This window comes from Scyliorhinus torazame, chromosome 19 (genome assembly GCF_047496885.1).
Source record: "Scyliorhinus torazame isolate Kashiwa2021f chromosome 19, sScyTor2.1, whole genome shotgun sequence".
NCBI classification, from domain to species: Eukaryota; Metazoa; Chordata; class Chondrichthyes; order Carcharhiniformes; family Scyliorhinidae; genus Scyliorhinus; species Scyliorhinus torazame.
In genome coordinates, this window is record NC_092725.1 from 123597806 (window position 1) to 123616850 (window position 19045).

Below are 19045 nucleotides of genomic sequence, written 5' to 3' on the forward strand. Positions count from 1 at the left end.
CAGGCACCACCACAGCCCCCCAAGCTACCTCATTCCAGGCACCACTGGCTGCTTTGTGACTGAACTCTACCGGACCTTCGGGTTAACAGGACATCCCTCCTGGCCTCCACTGATTCTAGGAGCCTCCTTAGGTCAGCATCTCCGAATCTTCAGGCCGGTCTCCTGGGTGCCATTGTTGAGATCTGGCTGGGGTTGGCTGAGCAAGTGCAGCTTGCTGCTCGACCTTGTTAGTGGGGCGCTGGCGAGCGCAGTCCCAGTGAATTAGCTGGCAAACCTTCATTTGTGATGAGAAGCCTGTGGTGCCTCGTTAAGTGGACCAATTAACGTTGAATGGGTTTGCCGGCCTTGCTGGGCTGAGCGTTGGGAGGCCTTTGTCAATTCCCACTCACTATCACGCTTAGAATGTGTTCCGGACAATTCTGCCCTTAGAATTCTATTCAGCACCATGGACCAGCACTGATCAACACTCAGCTGCAGCCTCCCTGGGGAGGCCAGAGAATCCAGGGAGGCCGGAGGATCCCGGGCAGATAGGACGTAAGTAGGTTTACGACCTACTTCCGGGAGCAGCTTTTGGTCATGCCCATTTGGGGTGGAGTTCCGATTCCGACATCTCAGTTCAGCTCCCCAGTGCTTGAAAAAAGTTCTAAGAGCTGGATTCTTCCGTCTGCCGCAAGAACGCCACAGGCGAGACGTCGACAATGGAAAAATCCTTTGACCTCGGCCGGGATTCTCCAGTCGCCAAGCGAATGGGCCCGGAGAATCCCACCCTAAAATATGGGCTAAACCGGTGAGAAACTCCCCGGGGCCCAAAAAAGTTACGAAGTATCATTGAATACGGATGGGGAACCCGCCGAACCGACCAGTGGGAAACTAACTGAAAAACCCGTCACAAATTAACTTCGAAATTTTGGGGGAGAATCACGGCCCTCGAATTTCTTTTAGCACTGGGGAGTTGAACGCCAAGATCGAGATGCCATTTGAAAGCGTGCCCCAATCTCTAAGTAAGCTTTGGATCCCCCACACACCCCACCCATGGGCAACGTGACCCTCCCCCCACAAACTACCCCACTACCCAAGTGAGGACAGCTCGCTGCGGGGAACCTGAGAGGCCCCACCTCTTCCAAGGCCTCCCCAAGCCCACTTACAGCACCCCTTCCCTTCCAGGGGCCCCTATTTGCCTGCCCTGCACACACCCACCCTCCTTTCATGGGCATGGCCCCACCTCGGCCCTGACCCTTGGCAGTGCAACCCTGGCACCCAGGCAGTGCTCCAGCCAGCTTACCTTGGCAGTGCCATGGCAGCAGTGCTCAGGTGCCAGCTGGGAAGTGCCAAGGTGCCCACATTCCAGGAGGACAAAGGGGCCACCCTGCACTGACCTTGACCACCCAAGGGTCTCCAATGGCCTCGGAGACCCCCCGGGTACTGTCCCACCTGGTCCATGTTCTTGTGCACCAGCGTTTATCGGCGCTCAGCTGCAGCCTCTATTGGGAGGCCGGAGAATTGAGGGAGGCTGATGTATCCCGGTAAGTAGGCCTTAAGTAGGTTTGCAACTAACTTCCGCCCCTTTTGTGCTGAGCTCCAAATCCGGCGTCTCACGGGACTTGATGAATTCTGCGAGGCGCGGAGGCACCGAGGTGGTTGGGAAGCCTGCGAGAGATCCTCTCCCAGGATTCTCTGGCTGCGATATGCTCTTCCAATGAAGCCAAAGAATCGCCACCATATATTAACGATCTGGAAGAAGGAACTGAGATAGCGTTGAGGAAGCGGGGATGCTGCAAAAGGACTTGGACAGGCTAGGAGAGTGGGCTAAGAAGTGACAGATGGAATAAAATGTGGCAAGGTGTGAGGTTATGCACTTTGGTAGGAAGAATAGAAGCATAGACTATTTTCTAAATGGAGAAATGCTTCTGAAATTCAACACGCAAAGTGACTTGGGAGTCCTTGTTCAGTATTATCATAAGGTTAACATGCAGGTTCAGTTGGTAGATAGGAAAGCAAATGCAATATGTTCGCATTCATTTCAAGAGGGCTAGAATACATTCATGTCTAGAGGGCTAGAATAGAAGAGCAGGGATGTACTGCTGAGGCTGTTTCAGACTCTGGTGAGACCCCATTTGGAATATTGTGAGCAGTTTTAGGCCCCGCTTCGAAGGAAGGATGTGCTAGTCTTGGAGGATGTCCACAAGAATGATCCCGGGAATGAAGAACTTGTCATGTGAGGAGTGGTTGAGGGCTCTGGGTCTGTACTCGATGGAGTTTAGAAGAGGATGAGGAGGGATCTCATTGAAATTTACAGAATACTGAGAGGTCTAGATATATTGGACGTGGAGAAGATGTTTATACAGCATGGTAGCTAGATATATTGGCCGTGGAGAAGATGTTTATACAGCATGGTAGCATAGTGGTTAGCACCGTGGCTTCACAGTGCCAGGGTCCCAGGTTCGATTCCCTGCTGGGTCACAGTCTGTGCGGAGTCAGCACGTTCTCCCCATGTCTGTGTGGGTTTCCTCCGGGTGCTCCGGTTTCCGCCCACAGTCCAAAGACGTGCAGGTTAGATGGATTGGCCAAGCTTCATTGCCCCTTAGTGTCCAAATAGGTTAGAAGGGGTTATTTGGTTCAGGGGATAGGGTGGAAGTGAGGGCTTTGGGTCGGTGCAGACTCGATGGGCCGTATGGCCTCCTGCACTGTATGTTCTGCACTGCATGTTCTATGTTCCACAAGATTTGGACACCAGGAGGAGGACGAGAACCCAAGGGCACAGCCTCCGACTGAAGGGACGATTGTGTAGAAGTTGAGATGAGAAGGAATGTCTTCAACCAGAGGATGGTAAATCTGTAGAACTGATTGCCGCAGAAGGCTGTGGAGGTCAAGTCACTGAGTGCCTTTAAGACAGAGATAGATAGGTTCTTGATTAATAAAGGGATCAGGGGTTATGGGGAGAAGACAGGAAAATGGGGATGAGAAAAATATCAGCCATGATCGAATGGCGGAGCAGATGGGCTGAATGGCCCAATTCAACTCCTATATCTTATGGTCTTCTAGCACTGGGAAAACCTTCCAAGACATTAACAGGCTGGGATTTGTATTATCAACCTGGATTTTTTTTTTGTGTGCTAAATTAAATTTTGTGATTTCTTGTTTAACATTTTTATGCTCTGTCCAGATAATCTGCAACATTTCATTTTTTTTCCTGTATGATATACCTACTAGAATTAAGAGGTACTGGTCACAACTGCTCCAACATAGCAAAGCGATCATCATATGAAATCTGGGTGAAGTAGATTTTAAAGAACACAGTCAAGAGATGTGACACTTCCAGCTTACACAGACATTTTATTTTTCTCTAGGGGCAGATATAAAGCAAAAGAACAATGACGGTGTTAGTGCCTTTGATTTAATTCAAGATTATCACGAATGGATTGAGAGTGGTTGTTTTACAAAAGAGATAATTGCTTTATTAAAGGGTACGTAGCATTTACTACTATACAATATATAATCAGCTTTTTATTTATTTTTCCCTGAAGACTTCTATGCATTTACATTTGCTTTTGTTATTTTATGGGAGCATAATTCTTTACAGTATTGCATTATACTCTATCATTAATATATATTTCTCAAGGGGAAAGTAAAACATAATAATTACATGTTCTGGAATGTGGTTCTATATTTTATTCTAATTTGCTATTCATAAAAAAAGATTTGCATTTATTAGAATGTCACAGCAAAAGTGTAGTTACTGCTTTAATGTAGGAAACTGAACAGCTAATTTGTGTACATGGAATTTTTTTACCTGAGATAGTAGACAGTAATAGTCTAACTCCTCCTCCAAGAGATGGCACCTCTGACAGTTCAGTACAAAGAGTGCCAACTTTATTTTTTGTGCTTGAGTGGGACTTGAACGCAGGAGCTTGTGAGTCAAGAGGTGATAGTGCTGCTGACTGAGTCACAGCTGTCACCAATAAGAAACCAAAAAGGACTAGGTGATAGAGTGGGTTAGAACACTTTGTCACCTGGCATGAAGTCAACGAGCTGAAGTATTTTTCCCTCTGCCTGATGTATAGATCCTGCTTGTTTGAGGTTGAGATTAAAATCGATTGCCACAACACAATAATAAAAAAACATTTCTTATGTGGCTATTGCTGTACCTAACTGATGAGCTCTTACTGCTGAGACATGGAGTATTAATAAAATGGAACAAGTTTCATTCCTCAGCACTGATGTCTATATCCAAAAATATATTTTGGAATATATTCTCCGAAACATTAAGAGAAATATGTAAATTGAACAAATTAGTTCATTCTGATGTAATTTACAATGTACTAATATGTACTGTCAACTGAGGAGAAATATAGTAATGGAATGGACTTTGTTGTATTTCATAAACCTTTGACTTTAGAAATCAATACTTCCACAGTAAACTGCAGTTGGCTGCAGTAATTAGTTTGTGATCCAAAGATTCCAATCAAAGTGCAAAAAAAGAACATGAGTAATGGTGGTTATGTGAAAATCTATACCAGAACTATTTGAGCTTGGTTAACTGTTAGTGGAACAATCCTTCAGTTGAGCCATATCAGGTTTATTGTCCCTGCTATTTAATATCAGTAGCATTGAACCGTGCTATTACCATTGATCATTTCCAATATACAATTTATAATGATGCTAGGCACCCAGAGAGATCCACAAGCAGAGGCCCAGGGGGTGACTTTTTTTATTTGTAGAATCCATTGTCTTTTGGAGCAAGTACAGGGGATGAAAAGTATGGAAATTGACAGCATGTCGGGAATCCAGCTGAAACCTGTCGACTTCCACATTTAAATGCAATCGGCAATTTCATTGATCTTATTTGCTCAATTACTGTGATATTAGTGTGGCATTGGAATTTAACTGAGTGTACGGGTTTCCTGGGCTTTCTGGAACACTCCTGTGAAAGTACAGCAGGAATTTAATGGCAGTTGAGGGGTTTGAAGACCTAACACGGAAATATGGCAATAAATGCGAAAACGTCAGAGCTGTTTTCTTGCCTGATTATGTGAAAGGCTCAGTTCATAATACTTGTGCTGAGAGATTACATTCACAATTTGGTTTGTACACCTGGGGCGAAATTCTCCCCCAACGGCGGGATGTCCGCCGACTGGCGCCAAAGACGGCGCCAATCAGACGGGCATCGCGCCGGCCCAAAGGTGCGGAATGCTCCTCAATGTTGGGGCTAGGCCGACGCCGGAGGGATTTCCGCCCCGCCAGCTGGCGGAAATGGTTTTTGTTGCCCCGCCAGCTGGCGCGGAAATGCGGCACATGCGCGGGAGCGTCAGCGGCCGCTGTCAGTTTCCCGGCGCATGCGCGGGAGCGTCAGCGGCCGCTGTCAGTTTCCCGCGCATGCGCAGTGGGGAGAGTCTCTTCCGCCTCCGCCATGGTGGAGGCCGTAGCGGAGGCGGAAGGGAAAGAGTGCCCCCACGGCACAGGCCCGCCCACGGATCGGTGGGCCCCGATCGCGGGCCAGGCCACCGTGGGGGCACCTCCCGGGGTCAGATCGCCCCGCGCCCCCCCCCCCCCCCCCCCCCAGGACCCCGGAGCCCGCCCACGCCGCCTGGTCCCGCCGGTAAATACCAGGTTTGATTTACGTCGGCGGGACAGGCAATTCCTGGGCGGGACGTCGGCCCATCTGGGCCGGAGAATCCAGCGGGGGGTCCCGCCAACCGCCGTGGCCCGATTCCCGCCCCCGCCGAATATCCGGTACCGGAGACTTCGGCGGGGGTGGGGACGGGATTCACGGCGGCCAGCGGCCATTCTCCGACCCGGCGGGGGGTCGGAGAATGCGCCCCTGATCTCCACTTCGAAGTAGATTAACATGGGTGTTGCTTATGTTGTTTTACTTTGGAGCTCCAGATGAGGCTAGCAGATGAGCACCAACAGGAGCAAGAGCAGCAGCAGACTCTTTCTTACAAACCTGTTGTTCCATAAGAGAAAGGGGATAAAGAAATGCAATTTTCAGGAAACTGTACTGGAAATCCCAGGCTCTATAGGCAGAGGATAGGTTTCCTCGACATGTATCTGAAAGGTCAGGATGTTGTGTCTGGTAGGGTGGCTGACATGACGTTCCCAACTGAAATCAACAGACTTTTCGTGTTCCAAATTTTCCCATCCTGCCCATGCCGATTTCCAGCAAGGGTGGGATGGGAAAATCCCGGCCATGGTGTCAGACAATTGGGACAGAATCTTTTCACTTTTTCTCACTTTTGTTTCCTAAGTGTTGTCTCGGGTGCGAAAAGCGGCGGGCAGTCCGCTGGTTGCTTTGCTGGGTTTTCCTGCCGTATTTTCAAATACAAAAAAGATAAGGCGCTGGATTCGCCGGTTGCCGCCAAAATCGCGTTCGGTGACTGGCCGGAGAATCCAAATTCCCGACAGAATCGAGGGGGGGCAGCGCCGCTTCCGTGATGCTCAGCCCCCTCCAAAGCGGCGTACTTGTAGAGTACACCGCGCCACGTACCCACGGCCTCCGAGCATGCTCCGCGACCGGCCGAGTTCCTGACGGCGCGGGACACGTGTGGTCTCACCCGTTGGGAACTCAGCGTGGAGACTGTGGACTCAGTCCAGTGCCGCCACAGTCTGAGGAGGGCCGATCCGCGGATAGTGGTGGACATATTCGGGGCTGGGGGCACTGTGGTGAGGCGTGAGCCGGCCGAAGGGGGGTGGGGGGGAGGGACTATTTTGCAAGCCCGGGTCCGCAAGCGGCACCCGCAATGAAGCACGGCGCGACTGCTGCAGGCCGCCGCTGTGCGCCTGCGGGGCCACAGACCCGGCAATTCTCCAGTGGCCCCCCGGAATCACAACGATTTTACCGGCATGGGGACTTAGTCTCTAGAATGGACAACCCAGTCTCTAGAATGGACAACCCAGCCACAGAGGCAGGTCCTATGACATCATGCTGGCGGAGTTCCCGCTTGTCCAGACCTGTTGTAAACCCCGCCGACGTAATGTGTAATCAGTGGGGGGGAGGGGGTAGATTCCTAATGTGGGGGGAGAAGGGGGGTAATACAGCGGGGATGTCTGCCAATGATGTATAAATGTATGGTAATTGGCTTCTTGACTTTGCATGAGGGGAACCCTGTTGGTAGGTGGACGGTGACAATCTGACCGGGAAATCCTGCTGGCATAAAAGCCATTTAAAAACTCCCGTTAAATTGTCTGCCCCGCCGTAATTCCTTCCCACTGGAGACGGGGGTGGAGGGGAGGGAGAATCCCATTCTTTAAGTCTCCTGGATAGCGAGGGGCTGCCAATGCACCAAATGATGTACTATCACTGTCAAAGTCACTCTCTCCTTCAACCTAGATTCATTTGGAGACAGTTGTAGGATCTCACAATAACAACCCACAAATGCATAAGACAGGTGAGGTTTATTTTTGTCAGATCAGGCAATTATGTAAACTTTGTCACTAATGTTGCCAGTCAGAGTGAGTGGGCATTCCAAGTTTTCAATTCTAGCCAGCTTCTCACATGTACATAGAACATAGAACATAGAACAATACAGCGCAGTACAGGCCCTTCGGCCCACGATGTTGCACCGAAACAAAAGCCATCTAACCTACACTATGCCATTATCATCCATATGTTTATCCAATAAACTTTTAAATGCCCTCAATGTTGGCGAGTTCACTACTGTAGCAGGTAGGGCATTCCACGGCCTCACTACTCTTTGCGTAAAGAACCTACCTCTGACCTCTGTCCTATATCTATTACCCCTCAGTTTAAAGTTATGTCCCCTCGTGCCAGCCATATCCATCCGCGGGAGAAGGCTCTCACTGTTCACCCTATCCAACCCCCTGATCATTTTGTATGCCTCTATTAAGTCTCCTCTTAACCTTCTTCTCTCCAACGAAAACAACCTCAAGTCCATCAGCCTTTCCTCATAAGATTTTCCCTCCATACCAGGCAACATCCTGGTAAATCTCCTCTGCACCCGCTCCAAAGCCTCCACGTCCTTCCTATAATGCGGTGACCAGAACTGTACGCAATACTCCAAATGCGGCCGTACCAGAGTTCTGTACAGCTGCAACATGACCTCCCGACTCCGGAACTCAATCCCTCTACCAATAAAGGCCAACACTCCATAGGCCTTCTTCACAACCCTATCAACCTGGGTGGCAACTTTCAGGGATCTATGTACATGGACACCTAGATCCCTCTGCTCATCCACACTTTCAAGAACTTTACCATTAGCCAAATATTCCGCATTCCTGTTATTCCTTCCAAAGTGAATCACCTCACACTTCTCTACATTAAACTCCATTTGCCACCTCTCAGCCCAGCTCTGCAGCTTATCTATATCCCTCTGTAACCTGCTACATCCTTCCACACTATCGACAACACCACCGACTTTAGTATCGTCTGCAAATTTACTCACCCACCCTTCTGCGCCTTCCTCTAGGTCATTGATAAAAATGACAAACAGCAACGGCCCCAGAACAGATCCTTGTGGTACTCCACTTGTGACTGTACTCCATTCTGAACATTTCCCATCAACCACCACCCTCTGTCTTCTTTCAGCTAGCCAATTTCTGATCCACATCTCTAAATCACCCTCAATCCCCAGCCTCCGTATTTTTTGCAATAGCCTACCGTGGGGAACCTTATCAAATGCTTTGCTGAAATCCATATACACCACATCAACTGCTCTACCCTCGTCTACCTGTTCAGTCACCTTCTCAAAGAACTCAATAAGGTTTGTGAGGCATGACCTACCCTTCACAAAGCCATGCTGACTATCCCTGCTCATATTATTCCTATCTAGATGATTATAAATCTTGTCTCTTATAATCCCCTCCAAGACTTTACCCACTACAGACGTGAGGCTCACCGGTCTATAGTTGCCGGGGTTGTCTCTGCTCCCCTTTTTGAACAAAGGGACCACATTTGCTGTCCTCCAGTCCTCTGGCACTATTCCTGTAGCCAATGATGACATAAAAATCAAAGCCAAAGGTCCAGCAATCTCTTCCCTGGCCTCCCATAGAATCCTAGGATAAATCCCATCAGGTCCCGGGGACTTATCTATTTTCAGCCTGTTCAGAATTGCCAACACCTCTTCCCTACGTACCTCAATGCCATCTATTCTATTAGCCTGGGGCTCAGCATTCTCCTCCACAACATTATCTTTTTCCTGAATGAATACTGACGAAAAATATTCATTTAGTATCTCGCCTATCTCTTCAGACTCCACACACAATTTCCCATCTCTGTCCTTGACTGGTCCTACTCTTTCCCTAGTCATTCACTTATTCCTGACATACTTATAGAAAGCTTTTGGGTTTTCCTTGATCCTTCCTGCCAAATACTTCTCATGTCCCCTCCTTGCTCGTCTTAGCTCTCTCTTTAGGTCCTTCCTCGCTACCTTGTAACTATCCATCGCCCCAACCGAAACTTCACACTTCATCTTCACATAGGCCTCCTTCTTCCTCTTAACAAGAGATTCCACTTCCTTGGTAAACCACGGTTCCCTCGCTCAACGCCTTCCTCCCTGTCTGACCGGTACATACTTATCAAGAACACGCAGTAGCTGATCCTTGAACAAGCCCCACTTATCCAGTGTGCCCAACACTTGCAGCCTACTTCTCCACCTTATCCCCCCCAAGTCACGTCTAATGGCATCATAATTGCCCTTCCCCCAGCTATAACTCTTGCCCTGCGGTGTATACTTATCCCTTTCCATCATTAACGTAAACGTCACCGAATTGTGGTCACTGTCCCCAAAGTGCTCTCCTACCTCCAAATCCAACACCTGGCCTGGTTCATTACCCAAAACCAAATCCAACGTGGCCTCGCCTCTTGTTGGCCTGTCAACATATTGTTTCAGGAAACCCTCCTGCACACACTGTACAAAAAACGACCCATCTATTGTACTCGAACTATATCTTTTCCAGTCAATATTTGGAAAGTTAAAGTCTCCCATAATAACTACCCTATTACTTTCGCTCATATCCAGAATCATCTTCGCCATCCTTTCCTCTACATCCCTAGAACTATTAGGAGGCCTATAAAAAAACTCCCAACAGGGTGACCTCTCCTTTCCTGTTTCTAACTTCAGCCCATACTACCTCGGAAGAAGAGTCCCCATCTAGCATCCTCTCCGCCACCGTAATACTGCTCTTGACTAGCAGTGCCACACCTCCCCCTCTTTTGCCTCCTTCTCTGAGCTTACTAAAACACCTAAACCCCGGAACCTGCAACATCCATTCCTATCCCTGCTCTATCCATGTCTCCGAAATGGCCACAACATCGAAGTCCCAGGTACCAACCCACGCTGCCAGTTCCCCTACCTTGTTTCGTATACTCCTGGCATTGAAGTAGACAGGGCATCATCAATTGCATGTGCCAATTAAGGCACCCCCAGATCATTAGATGATCCAGGACTATTCATTAACTGCAACGTTTTCCATTCCATCAGAGTTAGCTGAAAAAGATGATTATGTAGATGTGTACAAGATTTCGGAGCAGATGACATGATGCTTTCATAGAGCAGCATCCATCCGCCCTGATCCCTTCACACCTCAAAGCAAGCTTTTAGTTCAGGAATCGCAAAATGTGATTGATAATACCCATGAGGCAGCCAACCACTGGTCCTCATCAGAGTGACCCAAGGAAAGCCATTTGACATGAAAATATATCATTGAGCAAGAAATCAGTTTTTTTTTCATTCATTCACTAGCAAGCCAAATATTTATTGCACATCCCTGCCACAAGTCGAAAACAAATGCAACCGGTGGACGGCACAGTAGCACAGTGGTTGGCACAGTTGCCTCACAGCTCCAGGGTCCCAGGTTCGATTCCCGGCTTTAGTCACTGTCTGTGTGGACTCTACACATTCTCCCTATGTCTGCGTGGGTTTCCTCCGAGTGCTCCAGTTTCCTCCCAAAGTCCCTTTTGATAAGCAGTGGGGAAACTGTCCCACATTTTCTATGGCACTATTCTGAGACCAGAAACTGTCAGCTCAGGAGTTCTATGGTTTACTGCCAGCAGTACATGGCTAATATAATGGTGACTTTTGTTTTATTGGCTATGGTACATAGGAACAGGAGTAGGCCCTCGAGCCTGTCTCACCATTTAATGATATCATGGCTGATCTGTGGCCTAGCTCCATACAACTGCCTTTGGCCCATATCCCTTAATATCTTCGCTTCACAAAAATTTCAGATTTATAACAACTGTTCTAGCTTCAACTGCTGTTTGTGGGAGAGTTCCAAACCTCAATCACCTTTTTGCGTGAAGTGCTTCTTTTTTTGCAAATTGCAATGTTTGAATATTGCACAAAAGGCATTATTGCCTTTGTATCAGTGTTTAGATTTTTTTCACAAGCAGATAGAGAACACAGTTTAGAGATAATTTTTTTAAAGTTTCTGCTTTAGAATTTATTGCAATTTAATGAAATAAGGAATTTGAGAAAATTCAGAATGTTTTAAACACTCATGTGTTTTGTAGCCTATTTATTTTGTAGCATTTTAGTAAATTATAATTCTCACTTTTAATCTCTATATCAAATGCAGCATAGACTTCATTGTCCAATATGGTAAGAAATTTCCAAAGATGCAGAAGGAATTGATACAACCATTCAGTGTGCTGGAAGACTGTCCTGATAATAGATATTTAGATTGCTTCTCCAGGCTTCATGAAGTTTTAAATGCGACATAAAAGTGTCATTTTTGCAGCACGGTAGCACATGGTAGAACAGTGGTTAGCACTGTGGCTTCACAGCGCCAGGGTCCCAGGTTCGATTCTCTGCTGGGTCACTGTCTGTGTGGAGTCTGCACGTTCTCCCCGTGTCCACGTGGGTTTCCACCGGGTGCTCCAGTTTCCTCCCACAGTCCAAAGACATGCAGGTTGGGTGGATTGGCCATGCTAAATTGCCCATGGTGTCCAAAAAGGGTAGGGAAGGTCATTGGGTTATGGGGTTAGGGTGGAAGTGAGGGCTTAAGTGGGTCGGTGCAGACCCGATGGGCCAAATGGCCTCCTTCTGCACTGTATGTTCTATGCTGGAGCTAGCCAGAGAGACAACTTCATACTTCTGTGTTAGAAAATAAATGGATTCCTCTGGAGTCAAAGACACCTACTCCAGAATTAATCACAAGGTCATTTTTAACTGATGATGCTAAAGCCTGGTCCTTGCCCATATCACTTCAGACTTGCTGGCTCTGATTGTAGATTCAGTAATATAAATGCTCAAAGGAAAGCCTAGCCTTTATTGATGACACTCTGCATTGAGCAATTTCCCACAACTGGAACAGTAAATCACTCGTATTATTTCCACGAAACCTCCTGAAAGAATGTATGGAGTCACTTACCTTCTCCATCTAGATGACTGAGGTTGTATAGTTGACCAAAATGGAGGCTCTGATTTATTGGAACTGACACTAACACCAGCCTCTTGCAGCAAGGAATGAAACCACAGCTATACTTGTGTCTAGGATATTGATCGGCTCATGTGTGACTAATGTCTCAGATCCTGAGCTCCCAACTATTTGTTTTGCCATCTCTGTTGTCAGTTGAGGACCCGAGATGGTGAGGTGTATTTACGTTTTCAACAAAATATGATATCTTATTAAAAACCTTGGGCTAAAAAGTTATTTGCCCTTTTTTTGGGGTATTGGGGTCACAATTCATGACATGCCCATGTAGGTTTGGCTGGAGGTGGGCAGTACGCAAACTTGGTGCTCCCACCTCCCTTATCTGATTGTAACATCAGCAAAGTGAGGTCACCACTGCTCGTTACATCTTTTGTGCTGCCTGCTACCTCTGTGCTCAGCATGGAACTAAACAAGATTGTATTCAGATCATGTGATGCAGCTAACTCTCTGTCCTCAAAGGAGCGCTGTCCTCTTGGAGAAAGTTGGATTGAGCTCAAGTGCCAAAGTAAATCACGGCAAGAGCGAGGCTATGTTGGGCCAAACATTTCTTTGTCCCCTTCACCATTGGGTCAAATCACCTGAAGGTGATGGTTATGGTTCGAAGAGGGTGAAAGAGCTAGAAGGGGCATTTTGTCATGGTAAGAGTAATGACACGTGGGAGCAATGCTCTTGTTATAACCTGCCTAATTACTGCTGGCTGGGGACTAATGGCAATCCCACAATCCTTAGTGAGTATGAGCTTCCCCAATGAGGAGAAATCATTCGCAGTCACCTGCATAAATAGAGCTGGCTTGTGTGGAACCAGCGAGAGAGGAGTGAGCAATAAGGGAGTGTGTGTATATATATATATATATATATATATATGTGTAATTGTAAATAAAGTTACTTCTTTCGATTCTACAAACTCGTGCTGGATTCTTCGTGGCCCTCACAAACTGCCGACGAGGATGGGATGCTGAGATGACTGAGGCAGTGGACTCCGGACTCCGACTTCGAGACGGAGACACAGTATGCCTCCGACGGGGAGTCCTCGGTCTCACGGCATGTGGATGTAGAGCCGTTACGCTGTTCATCGCGGAAGCGCCGTTCTGCTTCTCGTTATACGGCGCCCGATCCAGTGCCTCGTGCAAATGGTGCCTGGCCTGCGGTAAAACGAGTCCGATGCCCTCCTTCGTCAGGGTCTTCGGTGGATTCCTTGGACATGGGGTGGGGGGGGGGGGGGGGGGTATTATAACCTGCCTAATTACTACTGGCCGGGGACTAATGGCAATCCCACAATCCTTAGTGAGTATGAGCTTCCCCAATGAGGAGGTGGAGAAATCATCAGCAGAGTCACCTGCATAGTTAGAGCTGACCAGTGTGGAACCAGCTAGAGAGGAGTGAGCAGTGCTGGGGTGGAGTACTGCTGTTGTTGTGTATATATGTAATTGTAAATAAAATTAGTTCTTTTGATTCTACAATCTTGTGCTGGATTCTTTGTAGCCCTCACAAAAGTTCACTTTCCATTGTGATAAGAACTTGGGCATCAGGTGTTGCTCAAGAGGCACAGGTCTGGCCCATACCTCACCATTATGCCATCGCAGTCACTGTAGCCATATTGTACTTTATCTGGATGTCAAAAATGGATCATGTCCACAGGGACCCTCATTCTGATGGCCATCTTTTTATCTGTTTGCATCAAGTTATGCACAGAAACTTGGTATGCAAACAACAAGTGTCACTGCTGAGGTTCTACCAAATGTTGCGGTGGGTGTCTTTTCATATTGCCGCAGAACACTCCATTCAGTTGGATTGAGCCATATCACCTACCCTCATGGAGAAGTTTATGCAGAAAACTACCTTTGACCCCAGGTGCATCCAGCAGTTGCCCACACGCAATGTCCTTGAAGCCCTGTGGGAAAAGTCATTTAAAAGAATGCCCCATTGCCAGAAATTCCAAACAAGCATCAAGATGTAGCTTGCATCGTGAAAGATGTAGCTAGCATCATGCTGAGAAGGGCATTCCTCAGCAGTTTCTTCCTGTGTACCTGGAACTTTGCACTTGTCCTTACTTGTGCTGGTCCCACACTGTGGTGGGGAAGAGACTGTCACCCATCAACTTTTGAAATAATCCATTGCAAAGCAGGTCTGGGGCAAACCAGTTTATGCAGCGGTTCGTCTTGAATAGCTCCTGGAAAGTGCTGTTCCCATGGATGCCACCATGACAAGATAAATATTAACTGTTTCAGCTGGAGGACCTGTCATGGGAATGTCCCTTTAAGAAATGTTTTGTCTTATCACATGACTTCAGTGAGGTCATTGTGTGGGTGGAGCTGGGCTGTGGCTCTGAGTTTTACTTTCATTTTCACATTTGGCTGCTGTATTCAGACAGACAAGTATCTTGGAGTCTCTCTCTGCATTTTAAAAGCTGTTTCCAGATTATGTGATAACTTGAAAAGAAATAACTGCTTTCTGGAAGGAATTCAAAGCTGCTGTTTTGAAAAGGAAACAAGAGTGCACACCAGGTCTTGCGTGCTGGGCCACACCTTTGAAAAGGGGTTTCTGGTTTATGGGATCTTGCTACTGAATTGGGACAGCTTAAAGGGGGAAATGTATTCAGGGTTATACATAGAATACTGTGGCTCTGTGGGGTATGTGTGTTTGTAGTTGATATAAAAATGTTAACTACATTCTTAGAATAAAATTAGTTTTTGATTAAAAGTGCTTAAGGCCTCTGTTGAATAACACCTGAAAGGTAGGCCCTTGTGCTCCCCGTAACCAAAATTGATAAACAGTTGTAGGTCAGGTGAACTACCATGATATACTTTTGGAGTTTTCTAAACGCTAGCTCATAACAGACCATTTGACTTGGTGGAAAAATGTTCTTTTGGCCTGCCTGAACCTTGCTGTTCTTCCTGTGCAAAAATGCTTTCAGAGTCTTTGTAGCCAGGCACATTTCAAGATCCAGGACTCTGTGCTGAAGGCACAGTAAGCTTGAGGTAGCTGCCACAAAACCACAATGGGGAAAGGCCACTAAGACCCTCCTGCTGTACTACACTGAGAGATTGGCAACCATGTAAAATTCCTCGGATTGCATCTTTGACATGGAATGAATATTCTAAATATAGGCTGTAATTGTCAGTGTCACGTTGTGTTGAAAGAAACTGAACTCATTTGCACTTTATGCAAAGTCAGCTTTAGGGTAGGTGGTGGCATTGTGGTGTTGTCACTAGACTAGTAATCCAGAGACCCAGGGTAATAATATGGGGCCCTGGATTCCACCATGACAGGTGATGGACTTTGATGGAATTTTAACTCAATAAAATATCTGGAATTAAAAGTTTAATGATGACCATGAAACCATTGTTGATTGTCATAAAAAGCCATCTGGTTCACTAATGTCCTTTAGGGGAGGAAATCTGCCATCCTTACCTGGTCAGGCCTACATGTGACCCCAGACCCACAGCAATGTGATTGACTCTTAACTGCCCCTTCAAGGGCAATTGGGGATTGGCAATAAATGCTGCCACAGCCTGCGACCCCCAAGTCCCATGAACGAATTTTTAAAAAAACTATCATGCAATGCACTTTTTTAATAGTTTATGCAATAAAAGATTTTTTTCTCAAAAGTATACATGTTCTTCAGGACTTGGACAGCTAACAAGCTACTCTTAGTAATGGATATTAGAGTTCCTCGGTCAGCTAACAAGCTACTCTTGGTAATGAACATTGGAGTTCCCCACTCATCCTGAGCCCTTGCTACCCTCAATGATTCTTCCAAGTGACATTCACCATGAGGAGCACTGATTCAAGAGGGACATGATAATCAGCAGGCGGTTTCATTTCCATGTTTGACTTGATGCCATGAACCTTTTGTGGGATCTGGAGTCATGTTCAGGACTCCCAGGGCCACTTCCTCCGAACGACACACTGCTGTCTCTGGTTTGTCCTGCCAGTGGGACATATGTAGGGATGGTTAGCTGAATTGAATGATTCTGTATGACTGTCGTTATACATAGTTTATTAACTGTAGTAACTGTTGATCCATTTTGTACATTTTTTAGAGCTATTTTGCCAAGAGACCCATAAGGGATTCTCCCTTCGCTTTCCAGCTCTTTGTTTTCCGTTTATCCAAATTCATTTTTCGGAACTATTTTTAATCACCGTTTTCTGCAAAAAAAACCCAACACAAATTAATTTTGTACTTTGGCAGAATGTAGAGATTTGAAAATACGGCATTCATAAACATTGGTTGAACTGTTGGTAGAGGGGTCAATTACTAGGGGGCATAGGTTTAAGGTGAGAGGGGCAAAGTTTAGAGTAGATGTACGAGGCAAGTTTTTTACGCAGAGGGTAGTGGGTGCCTGGAACTCACTACCGGAGGAGGTAGTGGAGGCAGGGACGATAGGGACATTTAAGGGGCATCTTGACAAATATATGAATAGGATGGGAATAGAAGGATACGGACCCAGGAAGTGTAGAAGATTGTAGTTTAGTCGGGCAGTATGGTCGGCACGGGCTTGGAGGGCCGAAGGGCCTGTTCCTGTGCTGTACATTTCTTTGTTCTTTGTTGTTCTTGTTTTACAATTGTACTGATTTGTGACATTTTTAGTACTTGTGTTTATTACTAAGTAATGTAATATAAACAAATGTGATTTCGATCAAATAAGTTGCCTTTTAATTGTTCATTGCAAATGCTCCATTTAGATCTGCAAGTACTTGTGCCAAACATGTGATTTCTCAGTTTGAATGCCTGATGATATCTAGCACTGCCAAGTTTGAGTTTACTGTGCACACATTCTATTCAAAGTAAGCTTCAATTGTCTAAGGATAAAATATAAACATTTTGCACTGTTCACATGACAATCTCCTGCTCTCAAGATGTTCATTATTTTTATTTGGTAGCAAACATGGCACAAAATCATAGGAATGGCAAATTAATTCAATGTTTACTTCTGATGTAGTTGGAACCAGACAGTCTGTCTTATCTGTATTTCTTTGTCTTCCAGCTTATGAAATCAAGCAGTCTTGCAGCCTTGTTCGAAATATTAACAGAAAACTGAAGATAAAAGAAACAAGTCAGCAGTTTTCTATCATCCGATTGAAACAGGCTACTTTAAGCCAGCCTTGCTTTTGGGTACAGTCGTATCAAAATCCTGTTTCAAAAAAAATGTTACTTCGACCATGAGAGTGTTCTGTATCTCTGCTAGAGACGGAAGAAGAGTATAACAGACATTCATGTATATTCAGCAAAAATGTCTGCAATGGTATTCAATCAGTATGTTGAGAAATATTTGATTTTCACACATTTTGTTAATCTTACCGTAACGTTTGGCTGATACTTAAATTTCAGTTTCTCATTTTATTGAGATTAATTTTTTTTTTTTTGTCCCTAGCTTTACACCAGCAAAAACTATTAAAATATTTTGTTTTTCCTTGCATTTTGGGTTTTTTATTTGGGCTGCGTTGGCCTTCATGTTAATTTGAAAGGGTGGAACAACATGTATGCCATGCTTATGAAAGTATTACCACTTTTTTACTTGACTGTCGTCAGATTGAGTATGTAAGTGACTTTCTGTTTAAAGTAAATTCAAAATGGTTTGTGGAATACATGGGCCAGATTTCTGTGTTTGGGAGACTACGGGCGTGCTCTTCCCAAAAGGGAACAAAGTCCCCGAGCGAGCGCCTTTAGCCGCGTGTTTCCCGGCACATGTAGTGCCGAGAAACACATGGCTATTCAACGCAACTCGCTTTGAATAAGGAGCCTGAAGGGGGAGCACTGCTCGCCAGAACTCCCGATTGTAGCGAGAGATCGGGCGCCAATGGCATCCCAAACTCCGAGGCTCCAAAAAGAATCCCCGACCTCCGCCACCCCACCCCCAGACCGAACGCAATATGGGATAGTTCCCCGAGCCGATTGCATGTGCAATAAACATACCAGCTTGGCACCTTGGCAGTGCCCCTGCCAGCTGGCAATGCCACCTTAACACCTTGGCAGTGCCTGGATGGCACATAGATTGCCAGGTTGAGATTTCCAGGAGACCCAGGTGGCACCAGCAGTGCCAGGGCACCACTCTGACCAATGAACATGCAGCTGGGGGCCTCCCATCCCTTTGGAAACCCCAACGAGTGCCATTCCATCTGGTCCCACTTTGTGGGACCAGTCTCAAATGTCGATCACCCAAGGTCCCCGAGGCAAAGGGATTGAATCAGGAATCTGCACATTAGAGTAAGGCTTACTGTCTCGCTCTAATATGCAGATTTGCTAAAACGTGATCCCACCATTAATCCTTCCATGTGGCTGGGATTCACCTTGCAGTGTCTCGCGAAATTGCTTTGAATCTCGCAAAGCATTTCAAGCGGGGTGGATCCTGGAGCAGAATCTCCGGCTTTCAACAGCTACGCTGTGCCACTGCTTCTCCGGCGCAGTGCGGCCAGCGGATCGCACCTATGTTCTCCCACAGGAGCTGAATTGCACTAGTTTTCCGATCCCCTTGTGGTTCTCTATTCCCTGCCATGCAAATTTATGCATGGTGTGGAATACGAGGGGATTCCCCAGGCAGTCCCCATATCGGGCCACCATCTTGAGTGGACGGCCGAATTGCCCTGCAGGCGACAACCCCTCCCCCACATTACACATGAGCCCCCCATCGCCGTGCAAATCAGTCATGACCCA

General features: G+C 46.5%; 1 protein-coding gene across 1 annotated transcript in view; it reads left to right on the top strand.

Annotated features, from left to right (window-relative positions):
• Nucleotides 1–17810, top strand: part of LOC140396483 (uncharacterized) — a 183343-nt gene extending 165533 nt beyond the window's left edge. Inside the window, exons 26-27 of the mRNA XM_072485151.1 lie at nt 3348–3464; nt 17379–17810. Coding sequence (XP_072341252.1) covers nt 3348–3464; nt 17379–17557 — 296 coding nt within the window. The 3' untranslated portion in view covers nt 17558–17810. The remainder of the gene's footprint in view (nt 1–3347; nt 3465–17378) is intronic.
• The last annotated feature ends 1235 nt before the right edge of the window (nt 17811–19045 follow it).